Source organism: Anguilla anguilla, chromosome 11 (assembly GCF_013347855.1).
Source record: "Anguilla anguilla isolate fAngAng1 chromosome 11, fAngAng1.pri, whole genome shotgun sequence".
NCBI lineage: Eukaryota > Metazoa > Chordata > Actinopteri > Anguilliformes > Anguillidae > Anguilla > Anguilla anguilla.
The window spans coordinates 22,388,224-22,406,321 of record NC_049211.1 but is presented as its reverse complement, the minus strand read 5'-3'; the positions used below and the strand labels follow the sequence as shown (position 1 = coordinate 22,406,321).

The following is an 18,098-nucleotide window of genomic DNA, read 5'->3' as shown; positions in this document are numbered from 1 at the left end:
ACTGTGAATGTTAACCACCCAGGCTTGAAGTGGCCTCTCTTCACCAATGAAAAATTGATTGAAAGCATGGCTCACCCTGAGGCATATGGATAATTAAGCCAACAAGGTTGGTGTGTGTGTTTTCTGTATATATATATATATATATATATATATATATATAGTACAGAAAACATTAAAATGAGGATGTGGTGAATCAGATTTTTGTAAATGTCAAGTTCCTAAATAAAGTGAGTTTCACATTGCTGTGTTATCATAAATACTATTGTTGGGGTATAGTTATTACATGAATAACCAAGCTTGTGGTCCTCTGAATATAAGGCAAGAGATGAGTTTCAAGAGAATGCACTCTCCTTAGGCATTGTGTCTGGGGCTTAACCCCTGCACATTTTTGCTTGATTTTGAGTCAGGAAAACAAACCCTGCCAGCTAAGGGACACTCAAACAGGAAGCAACCTGAAGGAAGTAGGAAATATGCATGTAGCTCTGGGTAGGGCTAGGCCACTGACCAATCAGCCAAGAAACAATGGCATTTGAAGATATTGGCAGAATATAAAATTCAGTGAAATAAAATAACAGTCACTTTGCAAACTGGGAATTGTTATCGATGTCTTCTGACTGTGAACCCATGCTAAACATGCTTGTTTTTTGGCTCTCATAAGTGAAAAAAAGAAAAAGATGTCAAATAGCACACTATGCAATTTCAAAAGAGGGTAGAACGTGGAACACTAGTGAATCCTCACCGTGGTGTGATCATAACTACAAATTTTCTGGGGCCAGACGGACACCACGAAAGGAGGCTGGTGATTCCGAGGGTGGGGGCGGGGCACCAAGGCAGTGAGCATGGGGGCAGGGGAGGGGCAGGGAGTCAAACCACCTCCAGTGAGAGATAATTGAAAATCTTCATGCGGCGTTCTTGGTAGAGGAGAAATGTACTGTACAATGAGCCAGCAGCATTCCTGCCCTTTGAACACCATTAATGCGTTAGAATATTCAAAGATTTTAATATTTGCATTTATGCACACTATTTATCAGAAGGAATGGGAAAAACAACTTGCTGCAGGGTAAATGGTTCTCTGTAAAACCAGCCTTTACACTTTGAGCTGAGGATCTAATGGACGTGTTACTTTGGCCTGCTGAGAGCAATTATTTGTCCTTCATGTCATAATCCTTTTTAACGGTATCACCGGTGTAATTCCAAATTCCATTTCAAGCCTGTTCTCGCTGGCTTAATTATTATTTTACCCTGGCTGTACTGCGTTGATAATGAGACAGTTTCTGTGTCAGTCATTTAGAATGAATACCTCAGATGATAAGCATACATCAAATAGGATCAAATAGCCCATAAGCAAGCTGCCAATGCATAATATTTTAATAGCAGACTTGAAAATGGTTTACTTGGAATGTTTATGTTTTTGGGAGAGTCAAATAATGGAATATTCCTTAACAGGTATGAACTATTCAATTATGATTTTACCCTGCTGGTCTCTCAGAATGCGTTTGTGAGCAGCCTGCCACCTTAAACCAGAGGAAACAGACCCTGCTGGCCACAGGTCTTCCTACAATGATGTTAAGAAGGCTGTACAAGGGTGAACTGTATGTAACTATTCAATGTTTGAACATCCTCTATAATTTCATAATTGAATGAATAAGTGAAACTATTATATATTTATAGATTAAGGCAGCCACAAAAAGGGAACATTTCCCCCCAAGCTATGAGTACAAAAAAGAACAGTTGTACATTAATTTCAATGGTCTGCAACCACATCACCAACCAGATCTGTTCAGATGGAATAAAGCCCTCAATGTGTAAAATGCTTCCAAATATTGCTATAGTTCCGTTTAATATGCATGAGGGAAAACATAGATCATATTATTTGTTTATTTAGATCGTTCATTTAGATCATTCTGGCATATTCCATATTCAGGGTCTCACACACTAATTAGTGCGCTCCCTAAGAGCAGAATGGACAGACAGACGCTGCAGTATTCCTCTGCCAGCAGCTGTCTGAAGGAGCTCTCTGTTCAGGCCACACATGGCATCGCTCTCTGCAGTCACAGGCCAATCACTGGCAGCTGCGAGGGAGAGCTGCCACTGCCTGGCCAGGCCTGGGACTGGGGGGCCATAGATCACCTTCTGGTACTGAGTGACCACAGCTCTCACACGATTGGGTCAGGGCAAGGGGGTGGAGTCAAGTCTTAAGACACTTAAAAAGAGGTACCAATTAACCCTGAATATGATGTTTGCAACAGGGATGTGATGTTATGAGGAACTGTGCAGGAAACCCCCCAAGAGGAACCCCCCAACCCCCACCACCACCACCACCACCACCACCACACCCCTCACTCACTTCATCTGCTTCACAATGGTGCTCTTCCCCGACTCGCCAGCACCTGCAGGAGAAACAAACACAAAGAGTGGTTAAAAATACACTCCAATACAGGGAAAGGGGGGCAGTTTCCTCTGGCACCCACCACCACCTACCCCATGTCCTCCAACCTCCCTCGCAGGAGATAACGGAGGGTCTCTCTGCCCTCCTCGGTCTGAGCTGGTGACATGCCATTGGCAAGGCCTCCTCCGGTAGCATTGCGAATTAGGCTTCCGAAGAGGATCGAGTAGCCCAAAGAACCTTGCAGCGCTGCCAAGAACACCTCTCCTGTCAGGCCTGATAGGCTGTTGACACCACAGACCCCTGTTGTCTCCAAACTGCAAGAAGCAGTTTGTTATCATTACAAGAAAATGTTATGTACCATTACGCCTGGAACTGCACGTCCCTTTTAACTAGCTGTTTGTTTCGTCGTTTAAAAAAAAACAGTAGGCACTCAAAAGCCATAATCACCCTGTAAACACACTGAAAAACACGGTTTTGCTGGTTGCTGGTCACCCTTAATGAACTACAATATGGAGTGATTATGCAGGGTTTGCACTGGAGAAACATCTCTGAAGCAGAGGAGAGAGATGCCCAGAAAATAACACATTACAATAAATGCTTGGAGCTGGATGGGGGCACAGCCTTGGCTCTTTGATCCAAGACAATGCCATTAATCATGGAATAAAATGCCCTGACAAAAAGAGAGGGGGCAGAGAGCATCAAAGTGCCCAGGACAAATATCTGTAGCCTGTAACCGGAGGGACCTGCAGCTCCTCCACGTGTGTTCTCCAGTGAACAGAGCAAAGTGCTTCAGCACTGCAGTCCATCTCTAATTTCAGCCTTTACATTTAATGCCATGTCAAACTGCCATTCACGTGAGCTGATATTAGCAGAGAGGGAGGGGCTCTGCTGAAGGATCTGTGTGAAGCTGAGCCAATGAGACAGAACATTGTGGTTAGGACCAATAGGGTGGGGTTAGCATAGCAGAAGGGTCAAGATTGGCCCTCCAGCATGTCAGTCACCTGGGGTGCAAAGCTATGCTACCTGCTGCAGAAAAGTAACAGGTCTGCACAACGCATTTCATTATGGCTGAGGGACAGTGTAGAGGGAGAAGAGAAGATCCCAGCAGTGACAATTTAAAGCCAAGAGATGTCCCGGCTTACTGAACTGCATTTCACTTGCCTTCTAGTATGAAAATGTGCCTTTCTCCACATGCAGTCCCCAAATAACCCAGAAGCAAAAAACCTCCATCGGCTCTGAGTGCTGAACTGATAAGCCCTTTTTAAAGCAATCTTACTAGTGGAAATCGCTGAGAAAATGAGCTGCGGAGAGTGCCGGATTGGGGAAAAGTCAGTTCTGAGAAAAGAGCATGTGGTTATGAAACAACCACTTTCCAGGACTCTTCTGTTCCACAATACGACGCCAAGCCCTCGCTCACCAGGCAAAAACCTAAGAACACACTCCCAGAATTCCCTGGGGCAGTGGGAAATCTGCTGTTCTCAAGGTTTTTTTAAAATGAGCAATTTCATTCTTTCAGTGTCTCTGCAGTGTGTGTGCATGTGCATGCGGCGATAGACAGAAAGAGAGAAAGAAAAGGGGGTCACTTACAGGAAAAGTTATCGCTTAGTTCTGTTCATGCTCCAGTTTTAATTAATGGCCCTAACTAATCTGAATGCTCCTCAAGCTGCAATCAGCACAGCTTTACTCAGTGAAGGAATTTTTTTTGTCACACAGCACAGGATCCAGCAGTGCTGGTAAACTGTCCATATGCTACAGTGAAAGGGTCCTTCCTAGAGGGCGATTTTATATGTGTGGGCAGCTTGGCGGATGACCGCATCTGTTTCTGCCTGCATGGAGCTTACTGCTGTTTGAGCTCCAGCACACACGGCCCCGACGGGCACTTCCTCTCCTGACAACTGGTAGGCGCTGTACTTCTGGACCCGCTCTCAGGCAGTCTATTCTGTGTGAGAGCTGCAAAATCAGACATTACAAAGGGGTGGAGAACTCTGAGTATACAGAACAAAGGGCAGACCCAGGGTTAATTCCGTAAAAATGACCTCTGATTGGACAAAGGGAAAACGTGTCCAGTCAGGTCTCTGTAATTCATGAGCATGCGCTCCGCAGTGTTCATATGCTTTCCTTAACCCTGGGTGAAGACCTTTGACTGAGGCTGCCCCGTATCCCAGGTAACAGGTGACATGCCTGTGAAGCTGAAGCACTTTGACAGCGCAACACAAAGATACACAAACTGAGCAAAGATTTTGTGTGAGCCACTGTATCACACTCAACGGAGTAAGATAGGAGCACTGCTGGAGATAGGGGGTTGATTTAAACAGGATGGAGAATAAACCGACCTGGTGGTTGGCCCCTAACTGCACACCTACTCTCCAATAATCTACACCCTAATTCTCTTCTCTTCTGGGAATAGAAACATGACCCTGCCGTGTACAGCACGGGAAGTGTACCTGTCTGAGCATCCCTGAAAATGAACAACAGCCTCAGACCTCAAGAAATTTCTGAATGAAAGAGGAGGAGGAGGAGGCGCAGAAGAAGGAGGAGAAGCTGCTGAGGAGCAGAGAAAGCTCCCTCTCGTCGGTGCGCTGGCGGAGAGGGAGCGGTTTGTCGCGGACTCTTCCCCTGACCGCCTCTCCTCACCTCCCTCCCTCCGGCTGTTGCTGGCGCACAGCTGAAATCTGCAGCGCAACCTTTGGAGTCTTTGCGATAAAGATAAAAGGCCGTCTGAGTTGAGCCTCGCTTTATCTGCAGAATTTATTGAGGCTTCGCGCGTTTATGAATTTACCGTGAGCCCACGGCTGCAACAGCCCTCAGAGCTAGGCAGCTAATTATATTAGTCATGTTTAGTGAATGAGTGCGTTCATGTGTCTGTGAGAGAGAGAGAGAGAGAGAGAGAGAGAGCTGTTTTTATGGTAATGCATTAGGGGATTGGTAAACAGAGCGTTATCAATAAATTGGATTCACTTCCTCAAAGAAAATATAGCTCATGCTCATGTCCAATTAAGAGCAGGTAATTGGGTTAAATCAACTGCAGAAATGGAAGGAGCCTTGATGGGTTTTTGCATTACAAACAGGAAACAGTGGTAACAGCCCATTCAGGAGAACACTGCACTGGGGCTTCACGTGTAAATGTGGGTCAGTCATTGTTGGGAAAAGGAGCAGTTGTACAGCTGTGCAGGGACTCGTACTTGACTCCACATAAATAATGCACGGTGCAATCATGCTCTCCTGAACCCACCACCGCTGCGGCTGCAAGGCTTCCTGCTCCGGAGCAGGAGCGTTTTCAAATTTTCATGGCTGCTCTCATGAAGTTGGAGGCAGTTTCCTTTACAATGTGCACAGCTCAGCCCCTCTGCTATGCAATGCACGGGGCATGTGAGTTCATGCTGCCCAGGAAAGTTAGCTGGTAAGATTCATTTTTTCTCCATTAGCAAGCTACTCAACATTAGTTAGCAAGTTTGGTAGTAAGCAATGTTAACATTGACAATACACATTTTGGGTTAAGTGCTTGGCCTACTTTCATTCCACCATTAGCACTTTTTGAGTATTTGACAGCCAGTGGTTTGTATAGTTATCAGCAATTATTGGCACCATCAATGTGTGAATGCCATCAACACATTGAAATTATGGATAGCTGCTGTTTATGTGAACAAGAGGAATCACTAGAATGGCCAGGAAATATAAACATGGCCATGGACGTTCCATGTTTTGTGTGAGATAGAGGCTTGTGCCCTATGTCCCTCTGTCAGACTCAGTAACACAACCTTATTCAGTGTACTGGGTGCTTTTGAGCTGTACATAGAGCCCCTGCATGTGGGACTGTGAGAAACTGTGTCAGTTCAGAAGCAGTAGAGCCACATGCACACACGACCTCACTGGCCAGAAAGGTGATTTCCCTCCAGGTAGGAGCCCAGCAAAACCACCCTGAGCACTGAACTGAACTACACTGTTCTACAGCAAGCACCAAAGCTGTAGCTACCATAGCAAATCAGCCTAAAGCGCAAGCGAATAAAATCCATGCATAATAAATTATTCCAAGCCGTTAATCAGTCAGCACATAGAATTTGGCAGCTTAAGTTCTTTGTTTTGTTTTTAAATGGCGAAGCAGGAGAAAAGGAGACAGGAAAAGCTTGCGTTTGCAAAGACCGCTCTCTGCAGTTGCCAGCAGGGGAGGCCGGTGCCAGCCTCGAGGGGGCCTTCGCCTGCACAAAAGGCCCAAATTCAATTTCGCAAATTCACCTGAACTTCATTTAATCAGAAGGGGGGAAGGGTGGGGGGGGGGGAGAGCGGGAACTGGCGGTGAATCATCCAGGAGGGGGCTGTTCATCACCGCCGCCTGGGCTCCTCTTGCAAAACAAATGCCTTGCGCGAACCGGCCACTGCGTAATCGCCTTCGGAGAGCTGACGCGCTCGTAAAAGGCAGAGATCTGATTTAGTGGACGGCGATGCACCGCCGCCTTCATATCCAATTAGGTTATTCGGCCTCCTCCGATAGCGCCGCTTCTGAAGGAAGGCCCGGCCGGACCCACGCAGCCTGCAGGCCTGAGAGGCCCCACGGGCGGCCGCTTATCTGCCGGAGCCGACGGCCATTTCCTTAATCACAGCGCCTCCTCTCTCTGCGCGAAGCACCGCCGCAGAGCTGAGGCGCCGATAATCAACGGCACCGACTTCGTCTCACAGCCTGGGCAGCGCAGTTTTAAACGTGTATTCAATTTGCGCTGCAGAAGCTCCAAATGGCAGGTAAACAGCGGGCTCAGTAATCGGTCCGGTAAGCCCCCCCTTCCGGGGTACGTGTGTGCACTCGTTTTTAGTGAGGGCAGCGCTTGTTCGTACAGGATTGCGTGGACCCTGAATGCGGCGAGGGTGAACGGCAGGGTGTATTAGCTCAGTTTAGCCCCTCTATCGATCGCAGTTTTTCTTTCTGTGCTTTTGATGAGACACCTAGAGATGACATCAGTAAGGCTCAGAAGCAGGACTGAAATGTAAAAGCAATAAAAACAGAAGAATAGGCTGCCGGTACTCAGAGCCGAGGAGCAGAATGTGACAGACCAAAGGCACCGACCGCCACCCTGCGCTGATAAACCTTCACAAGGGGGAGGCCACCCATTGGCTCATGAGGAGAACGCGCGCAGCGTTCAGTCTGTTGCCTGGGGCCGCTGAACATTTATGAATGTACATGGCCTGAAGTCACCCACAAGACGCTTACCATATTTAAAGGAAGTGAGCCTTTTTAAAGGACTGAGAGAACCTGAGCACACAGAAAATTTGGAAGAACATCACATAAGGGCACTGCGGGAATCTGCAGCTTCACTTGCTGGAGACGATCCTTTCCACCTGGTTTAGGTTTAAAACGTAAAGAAACACACATGTGGGCCACAGTGACTGCGTGTTTACAGAAGGCCCTCTGCCTTTTAACAAAGTATTTCTGCTGAGTGCAGACTCATGTCCACGAGCCACAGGGCTCAACCTTTAAGGCACTAAAGAGAGAGTTCATTTTCACAGCGAGCATGTGTACTCCCTCCAGAGAAGGGTGGGGGAGGAGAAGTTTATTATAGCGGACGCTAAAGCAGATGCAGATGCAGAGTAGACGTGGAGCAACAGCCTTTGTCTGTTAGCAAAGACCTGGATATCGCTGCTGATGGAGACAGTGGTAATGGTGCTCAGAAGCATTGACACATGGTCAATTAAGGAAGGTTAGGGCCCAAACTATATTTCCTTGAGGATCACACCTGTTTCTCATTAATTGAACAGTATTAGATACTAGAGGAGGGCATTTTGATCACTAGGTGCCCAGCATGGTCAGTGACCTTTATAAACTTGCCCAGGGAGAAGGAAAGGACTTCCAATGCAAGACCAAACCCCACCCATATCACCGGTTGGGGAGGAGTCTGGTTTTAAGGACATAGCCTGTTAGGACATGCTCCACACAGCCCGTCATGGTGTCCTCTGTGGTAATGGAAAGCAGTTGAAGGTGTACACGTGGCGGCACATAACTTGACCTGCCCGCAGGTGGCATATGTAAGAGGGCCATTGGCTAGTCTCCAAACCTGTGATTCATCTCAGCTTCGGGTGAAAACTTTAACCCAATGCAGCTGCTGGGGTGGTGGCCAGCTGTGGGAGCAAAAGAAGCAGGGAAGAGAAATTCCTGGATAATAAGGGTAGCAATGAACCTGAATGAGCGGTGTGTGTGTGTGTGTGTATTTGTTCATTGGCATGCTGGTGTATAAGCATACATGAACACCAATGAACACCAGTTAAAAAATGAAAACGAGTGTCCCTGTGCAGAGCTCCAGCCATAATGAGCTGGCCCTGATCGGAGGGAGCAGAGAGAAGCAGAGCGCTCAGGATTCTTTTTATCCTCTACAGCCATACCTAGACAACGATCAGCCCTCCCCAGTGGCCAGGTTTACTGTGCTAATACCTACTAATGGCCTACCAGAAGACCTCATAATTGATCCCTTCGGGGCCGGATTAGATAACTATCTAATTGTTTAGTGAGAGGTGAAATTGACTCTGCTTATTAAAAAACAAAATAAGGTTTAATTAGAAGAAGCGGGGAAAGATCGTCCTTGTTATTGTACGCCCCGGATTAATAAATTACCATTGAGTGGGTTATTATTGGAGCTTTACGGGACAGTGAAAAAGTATGAGAGAGAAAAAAACTGGACGTGTAAGAGGAGGGGCTGTATTCAGCAATAAGGCACTGCAACCTACACTAAAACTACATAATCATCTTGTTTACATCATCGTCAACTCAACAGCAACTACAAAACAGGTTGTGCATAATAAGTGGAGATTCCGCCAAAATGTTCAATTATGACTAAAACAGGCAGAAAAAATCTTTTCAAACAGACATAATGTCATGAATCTCTATAATGTGGATGCGAACTAACCTGTTGATACAACAGGTATAGACTATCCCTCACTAAGAGAAAATAGCATTTAAATAACATTAAAACAGATAGAATCAGCAAAATGACCTATAACTCAAAAAGTTTAAGATCTGGCCAAGTTTACTTGTACTTTCAGGTGTTTGTTTTTCATTGGAAAGCCTGAGTTCACTACACCGAGTAAGCAATTAGTCTTTTAGAAAGTCATTCTTGAACATTTAAGACAAACCATAAGCCAATGCCGCAATGAAAACATTTAATTAAATGTATGACTTTAATATCCCAAAACAATCAATAGGCACAACTCTACCCAGGAAAACCCATTGCCTTATGAAACCGGCTCTGATGCAGTCCAACAGTGTCCTGGCTGAATGATGGCTCTGCAGGAGCCAGGCATCCCAAACCAGGACTGGCCTTCATAAAGAACCTCAGAGTAGATCTACGCCAGTTTTCCATTTGTCGCATACTGGATAATATTGGGATATGTGTAGGAAATTTTGAAAGTTGACCCGAGATAAGCTTGAGCGATGCTCAGTCACTGGCAGTCCTTCACTGAGGCTGGTTTCAGACACTACCTGCACTCCATTCAGCCTCTGTGCTCTGACTCTGCTGGGCTCTGATGGTCACCCTGAGAAGGCTGTAACCTGCACATCTATTAGGTCAGAGGTTCTTATCTTTGGTTCTGGGGCCCCTCTGGGTATGTTGAGCTTTGCTGCAATCAGTACATTGATCAATACTGATGAAACCAGGTGCTTAAGTTCTTCCACAATTCTGTATCTTGTCCGGTCTTCAGGTCATAAACTCTGTTTTATGGACCCTGTCTGCACAACAACTTCCCCTCTGGGATAAGAAAGATTGACCAGACTTAGCCCTGACCAGCCTGGGCCATGTTTCCAAGTCCATTCATCCAGTAACTTAGGCATGAGCTGTGGAATATGCTGTGTGTGAACTACAGTCCATTTTTAATGTATGGAAAAAATATGATGATCTAACATACCGTACTGTACATTGGTAGATAAGCCATTCAGACAGAAAACAATTGCAACGATGCACATGAGCTCCATTTCATCATGTTGTACTATTAGGATTCGACAGCTGCAGCTTACATAACTACTTTGTTGGGGGGGGGGGTTACATACACATACTGAATTTAAAATGCAAATTGATATTACCCAGCAGAAGACACCCATAGACTTTACTTCTATTCAAGCTTCATCAAATCTAAGTTGACATTATGTTATGTCCTAATAACATCACGTCACGCTTCCTGTGAAATGGAAAAAATGCATCTGTGGAGTCGGTATCACGTGGTGGACTGCGACGTACTGCACGAGAGACTCCTCTTACGGTCCATCCAAAGAGTAAGCCCACAGAGACTCGTCCCTGGCAAACGGCAGATATTATTTCCCGAGTTGTGGTGGATGGAACCATCATGGGTGGCAGCTGACGGGCCTGGACGTGCCATCTGGTGCAGATTTGCAGCGACAGAACGGCGATGACTGGGGGGAGCGCGCTCAGTGAGGCCGGAGAAGACGGACAGCTTTCAGTCAGTGCGACGGCACGCAGAGATGCCAGCTGAGAGCGGCCCGCTTCAGCCTGGGCCTCACAACCCACGCCTCCCGCCGCGCGAGCTGGCTCCGATCCCCACGGAAACCGACAGACCTGCAGCGCAGGAGCTCAAACTAGGCTACCGCTCGCCCTGCAGGTACCTAAGATGTCCCCAGGCACTAACAGAAATAATATGCATTATGCAAAACTGAATTCAATAGAACATCCAGTAAATTGATTTTTTTTTCTTGTTAGAGACTGTTCAACATTTTTGAACTATTTAAGTAAATCAGCACTGAGCCATGAGCAAATACAATGCTTCCCAACGAGAGTCTGAAAACAGTGTCATCGATAACCATACAGTGTGGATTCAACCCTTCATTTTAATGAGGCAAAATAATAACTTTTGGTCTGATATGCACCCAGGGGTGGGGAATGGTGGGATGGGCAGTAATTGAACAACCTGTTATGAAATCTATTTTAAAAGTTCAGGCATCAGTCACTGGTCTTCACCACGGTTGGCATTTGCCCAGAGCAAAAACATTTCTGTTACAGGTAAGTGCAACATAAACCTGACAGGACATTTATTTATTTGCTCGTCTCCTGAGACCAGACCATAATCCAGGTTGCCCAGGAGAAGGTGCGTGGTTGGAGGCGTGACTCCAGGCTCTGTGAACCCCATGGCAGTGGAGCGAGGGTTTCCCCCACCCATGGGTTTCCTTCCGATCTATTCACTTTATTTAAAGACGAGTGGCCGTGTGCACTCCGAGGGCATAGAAAGCACAAAAGGGCCCTTCCTCTTCCTCTCTCCGGCCGTCCTTCCTCTCACACCGGACAATGGGTCTCACGCTGGCCTACCGGTGCCCCCCACCCCCCGGTCAGCGCAGGGGTACCCAGCGAAGCCCGCTTTAATCTTTCCCTTCTCCCCTGAGGTACAGTAAGAGCAAGATGGCCATCTCCGCGCTCACAGCACTTGTGTCCATTTGCCTGGCCGGGGGGGTGGGGGTGGGGGGGGGGGGGGGGGGCGCTGCTGGATGGAGATACAATGGCGGGGATTGATGGGGGGACTGAGCGGGACGTGTTGGGGACGTGGTTGGCAGTGGGGGCAGGCTCTTTCTGTCCGGCACTCGCACGACAATGTCATCTAAAGCCGCTCCAGAACACTGCCGACCAAATTGCAAAAAGAGCATCCCCCCTCCCTTATCCCTGTCCACTGATAGCTGCGGTGAGTGAGCGAGAGGCTGTACTAAAAGGAGAGTGAGTGGGAGTTAATGAAAATAAGAAAGGTTTTCCACGAGCAACAGTGATTGGCTGAGCCATTTACACACCCCTTTACCCCCATTCATGTTTTGGAGTATTCCACTATCCTAACTCCATTACCCCCAGTAAACCGCACGCACAGTACCTTCCGTCTCTTCCCATCCCTGTCCTGTGGCAGGTCTAATTGGGCAGACTGAGCGCAGCGCGCACAAGCACACCATTAATCCCTCTGTTTTCTCTACCGCGCTCAGGGTCAGTGACGGGACGAGCGCGGAGGCACCCGGCGTTCTGCAGCAGCATTCGCCGAGCGCCTAAAGAGATCTGCGGCGCTCCGTCTCGGCCTAATCTCAGCCAGGGTCTTTAGGAGGCGTTTTATTAATGTGCAGTAATTCGCCCGCAGAATTAAGAGACGGTTTTTAATGGCGCGCAGCTTTTGCCACCTTACTGTATGAGTTAAATCAATCCTCCACTTAGCGGTGACGAGCTTACTTAAAAGAACAATACATCTCTGCTGACGCGCTGACGGCTGCAGTAGTGCCCGGGCTGTGATTATGATGTACTGGGGAGCTGTGGGGATGTCTTTCGGAGCCTTTTGATGGTGAAGCTGGCTCCACATCCATCACTGCGGACGTGATGAAGAACGAGCTGCTGTTGCACACTATTATTCTGGATAATGAGTCACGGTCAACATCGCTCAACGTCTCTACATGCCCCGTTTAATAAAATCCCATTTTGCGTTACTGAAAGGAACTACCTTCTGTTATAACAATGTTTTATTGATTTTTATTGTTTCATTGCTTTCATTGATTTGTATTGCTTTTTTACACTGTAAAGCACACTGTTACACAAATAAAGATTTACTGATTGATTGACTGACGTTCAGACAAGATCAAACCTCATCGTTTTTAGTTAAGATGAGGATAATAGATTAAAATGTTTCAGCATATTGCCTTCCACTCAAATGGCGCTACAACAGGTGTACAAGCTAAACAGAGGAGACCTTATCAGAGCCTCTGCTTTCAGGTTGGCTATTATGGGGAGCGTAATTGTGCAAATCCACAAAGCAATATAGCCTACATGAAGGCAATATGCAGAATCATTAGAACCTTTTAGCATCATCTTAACTTAAAACATTGTGTGAGGCTGTTTTCTTAATTCCTAGTTACGTAATTCCTTAGATCTATGAGCCTTTGTTTTTGACTCAAAGGGCAGTTTTTAACTCATAGGACTGCAATCCATTTCCAATTAAAGGGTTATTTTAAAGGAAATAGGCGGAATCAGCTCTTTTGTACTGTTTCAGACATGCGTTGGAATAGATTAAATTTGCCGGAGTTCCCGAGGGAGGAGGCAGGAAGACAGGTGACAAGACGAATGACAAAACACCCCAGAGAAAACCTGCTACTGCTCTGCTACTCTACTTTAGCGCTGTACGTGCAGATTAAACTCACCCATTCCACATGAATGCTTCTCTAGCGTAAATTCATTTATAGCACCTCACAAAGGCACAAAGCACCCTCATGGCTATTTGCCAAGCGACATGGCCGAACGCTACACTAAACGACCATTAGTGCAAAGGCCAAAAGCCAGGACAACCGCCATCGCAATCGGAGAACAGAATGTAGCCTATAGCTCATTTAAAAATGTCCCATTGAATGCATACTGTCATCTCATTTTTTAGGCTGCATTTAGCAACAGCTTGACTAAAGGCATGTTTGATAAAAATTAAAACTATCACACCCTGCTGTGTACCCTCCAGACAAGCAGACTGCAAGGACAGGCAGACTCTTCCCTTTAAACTGCAAATACCTGCAGTTCAGACAGGCGACTGCGCTACAGAACGTCTGAGTCAGTGCTTTGCAGTGCTCTGAGGAAACTCATTCACGGGCACTGCATCCCAGGAGAGGTGCCCATTGTCACATCTCCTTTTTTGCTTTAGTACGAAGATCTCTGGTTTGCATTTTTATCTCTCGCTTGCAAAAAAGATGACTTTTTCAAGACACTTTTCTGATCCCTCCTGAACACACACACACACACGCACGCACTCACACACACGTCCCATCCCAAAATGCTGCATACACAGAGCATCGTTCAGTCTCCCATACTGTTTCTGCAGTGCGCATAATGCACTCTATACTCAGATGTTATGCTTCAGAGTTCAGATCTCTTGAGCAGTGTGTATGTGTGTGTGTGTGTGAGAGAGAGAGAGAGAGAGAGAGAGAGAGAGGGAGGGGGAGAAAAATAGGAAGCAACAGACTTCTAGCAAAAGAGAAAATGCTTTACTATCCTCAGAAATGAGAAATGACACTTTTAGCACAGATTTATACAAGTCCCAAAAGCAATAAGAATGTAGTAACCTTCCCAAGCACTCACACACTTGTCATCACAAAAAAAGCTGCATTACTCTCCTTTCATACATACAGCATTATTCAGCCTGCTCCAGAGAATAAAAAGAGCACCGATAATGGCCTGGACAGCCATGGGGATACTGCTCACTCACTGAAGAGATTCAGATCCAAGTCTACACTGATAGAACCATCTAGAAAGCAACAATGCCAACCCGTATCCATTGCAGACACAGCGTGCATTCATTTACCTCAGTGGTCCTGTGCCAAGCAAATGCAGCACAGTCTGCAGCTTCTCAGCCTAAGGAAATCAGCAGCAGAGATCCGAGAGAGAATTCACTTTTTGAATTTGTACTGTACAGCTTTTCAGTGCAGTTTGCCCTCCCTTTCTCTAACTGAATTATGGAAAAGTTAAGGCCTACTTTTTCATTTTTTGTAAGAAACAAAAAAGCTTGTTCAGCCAGAGTAAAGACAAGGCCCCAGTGTCTACATCATCACTTCTGTTACTATTCCGAGAGTGGGTTGGTTTTTATAGCACACAATGCAGAGGAGAAAAACTAGAAATGTCACAGCTGATACACCCAGACAACTTTTCTAGTCTCAAAGCACAGCATTTCCAGTCTAAAGACTCACATCGACCAGTGTAGGTCTGCAAATCTTTTCTGAACTCCAGGTCCCGCTTAATCATTGACAGCTTATCGTAATAAGCCTGCTTCAATTATGAAAATGAAGTCTTGATTTGATTAAGTGGTGCCTTGTAGAGTGGTTGCTGCCATCTCTCTTAGAAGAGATCTCAAGTTATAAAAGATAAAAATGTTAACTCCTCTTGATATCCCTTTCCTGGTTCCAGGCTGGTGGCATTCACCCTGTGGAATAGACTGACCAACTAAGCTATTCACTTCAACTGTACATACACTTGGATCCCAGCAGTGGACTGCTTCCTGGCTTCCCAAAGAACCCAGACCAGGCTGTTCTCAACTTGGCTTTCATTTCTTCTCTGGAAATGAGTTCCTATTTATCCTATTGCAACATTCACTCTTTCACCTCCATTTCCTCTGTACCATGTTCTCCTCCTACTGAACCAAGGTTCACCTTCTCTACTTCTCCCCCACTCCACCCTTTCCATACAGGTCCTGGATCAGTGATAAGATCATATTGTGATTTTAGGACTGTTGATGGAGGTAGCCTCTTTTGACAGGTGTCTGCCTGTGCTCCAAGCCTAACCAGCAGCCCTGGGGCCAAGGTAAAATAAGAAGCCTCTAATTAGTACTGAACTGAGAACTATGGATGAGATAAAGGCATTATGCCCAAAGTACCCTATTCACCAGAAGACTTGAGTACCTAGGGGAGGAAGCTACATAATAAAACCACACAAATTAGTTTTTGTTTGCCATTGCAAGAAAATATACGTAGGCCTAGTTCAAAAATAGTTTATACTTCCATTAAATAAAAAAATGTAAGGAGTATGGAAGTTTTCAATATTTCTGAAATATACCGTAGCTTTAAATGCACTTATCGGAGGAAAGACACCCAAAGAATATGTAATCCCAGATGCTACAATCGGGAAAGCTCAGAGGGCAGTCATGTACCATGTGACACTGTATTCCAGCTGGTGAATGTCGGTGAATCTAGGTAGCCGGGCAACCCGAAGAAGGCCTTCGCTGGCAAAAGCTTTAGTATTCAGAATGTCCAGTTCGAGGAGAAAGTCTTCATGCAGAATACCACTATTAAAATAATGCATAAGACCATAAAACCACTTAAAAAATCCTAGGGACTGACACACATACAATAGACTGCCTAAAAAAAAACCCTGTATAAAAAAATAACACTGCGCAGCGGGCACTGTAAAAAAACACAAAGCACTTAAGAAGCAACCAGATGGAAGAGATGTTTAATTTATGCTTTACAGTCATCACTCTAATAATGGCAATGGCTGGGGAAGACAGTGGTTTCTATCACCCATACTTTATCTTGGGTGTGTATTTGACTAAATCCGTGCCTTTGGAGCCACAGTAGACATCATAAGCCATAACTATTCCTGGTGTACCAATTTGACAAGCTGCATTAACTGTGTTGCTGGGCAGAACTGCAGATGTTTTTATAAACAAACGCATTCTATGCGGCATACCCTTAACGTCATTGACAACACAAGGGCTACATCTCTTACATTTTGCCCAGTGTTTGAGTTTCGGTGCAGAAAATGTATCTGGATGGAGAAGCCCCTTTGTTAAAACATCCCGGACCAATTCTTCATAACAGACAGAAAGATATTGGTTCCAAAAATAAACTAAAGTATGATGCATTGCAGACACAGTGGAGAAAAAAGAAAACAATGCTTAGCCCAAAGATGTCCTTGTTTGGATTTAAAATGCAGAAGCAGGAAGTGAGAGAGAGAGGAAGTGTTAACATGCACGTTGGGTACCCAGGAAGATTTGATCTCGCAGAGAAAATCCAGCTTAATTCAGCTTGCTGAGCTCTACACAGAATCCTCAGTGTAGGAGACGCTTGCAAATCAGCAAAGGATTTAAAAGGGAGGGAGAAATTCCAACTTAATTCACATGGGAAACAAACAGCACTTTCAGAGCATGTGCAAATCCTTCTCTTTTATGACCACACACATACCCTGACTGGCTGCTTTGATGAGCGGAGCAGGGGAAAACAGGATGCTAGTACCACTACAGCTAAAAAACCAACATTTACATTAAAAGTCACACCAAGGGTAATGGGGTCTTTCAACAACTGCATAAAGAGGGTTTTCAGGGAATGGTGTTCTATATGCAGGGAAAGGATTCAAACAGACATGAGGGCAGACACACCCTTCCTCTGAGCAAGACGAGCCAGATGGAAAGAATTCCTGTATTTGGATAAATATACCAGTAAAGAGGGCACGCCCTCTGACTCTCTCTCATTCCAATCAAAGTGAACCTTAGTGGCATGAAACATTTAATCAAGTAATGCAAAAGTAAAAATATGAAAATACACAGAGAACAAAGCATGTGCAATTGGTATAGTCTGGACTCCTCTCCCTAAACCATAAGCCTTGCCATAGGTCTTTACCACCAGATTTAATGCATCCAAAAATAATTTTACAATCCATGACTTCTCACCCCTACAATTACCAAAAGAACAGAGGGCAATCTCCATATACGAATAATTTATACACACTCTCAACTATCTCAACTGCATAAGAAGACAGGACAGATTTATCTCAGAACTACAGCCCCAGAACATGAGACTAGAGTTACTTACAGCTTATTGCCATGCAGCATACAGATCATTCACATCTATCAATCATTCTTTTTGAAACAAATGGCAAGGGGTTCTTTTGCTGCTTAAACCCCAGAGTACTGCTCTGTCACATCATCCCTATAGCTCACATCAAATCCAGACTTTGCCAGTAAAGACTGTGGCCCAGACTCCAGCAGGGTCATGTACAGTGACCAGCGTGATGCCAGGGAAGGATGGTTGCAGGTGACAGGTAGCCCCTCCCCCAGGGCAGCTGGTGCAGTAGAAGCTGCAGCAGCTCAGCTGGCAGACTGCAGAGCGTGAGAGAGAACAGGCGCACTGGCTGCACGTTTTAGGGGATGAGTGCGTCAGTGTGCAGCCTTCTTCAATAGAGGATGTTGCATCGATGCAGTGACTACACTTTCCACAACAGGGCAAACAATGGGGGGA

The 18,098-nt window shown here is 45.8% G+C and overlaps 1 protein-coding gene across 1 annotated transcript in view; it reads right to left on the bottom strand.

Annotated features, from left to right (window-relative positions):
* Window positions 1-18,098, bottom strand: part of LOC118208074 (guanine nucleotide-binding protein G(i) subunit alpha-2) — an 82,056-nt gene that overhangs the window by 23,712 nt on the left and 40,246 nt on the right. The window contains exon 2 of the mRNA XM_035382348.1: window positions 2,348-2,390. Coding sequence (XP_035238239.1) covers window positions 2,348-2,390 — 43 coding nt within the window. The remainder of the gene's footprint in view (window positions 1-2,347; window positions 2,391-18,098) is intronic.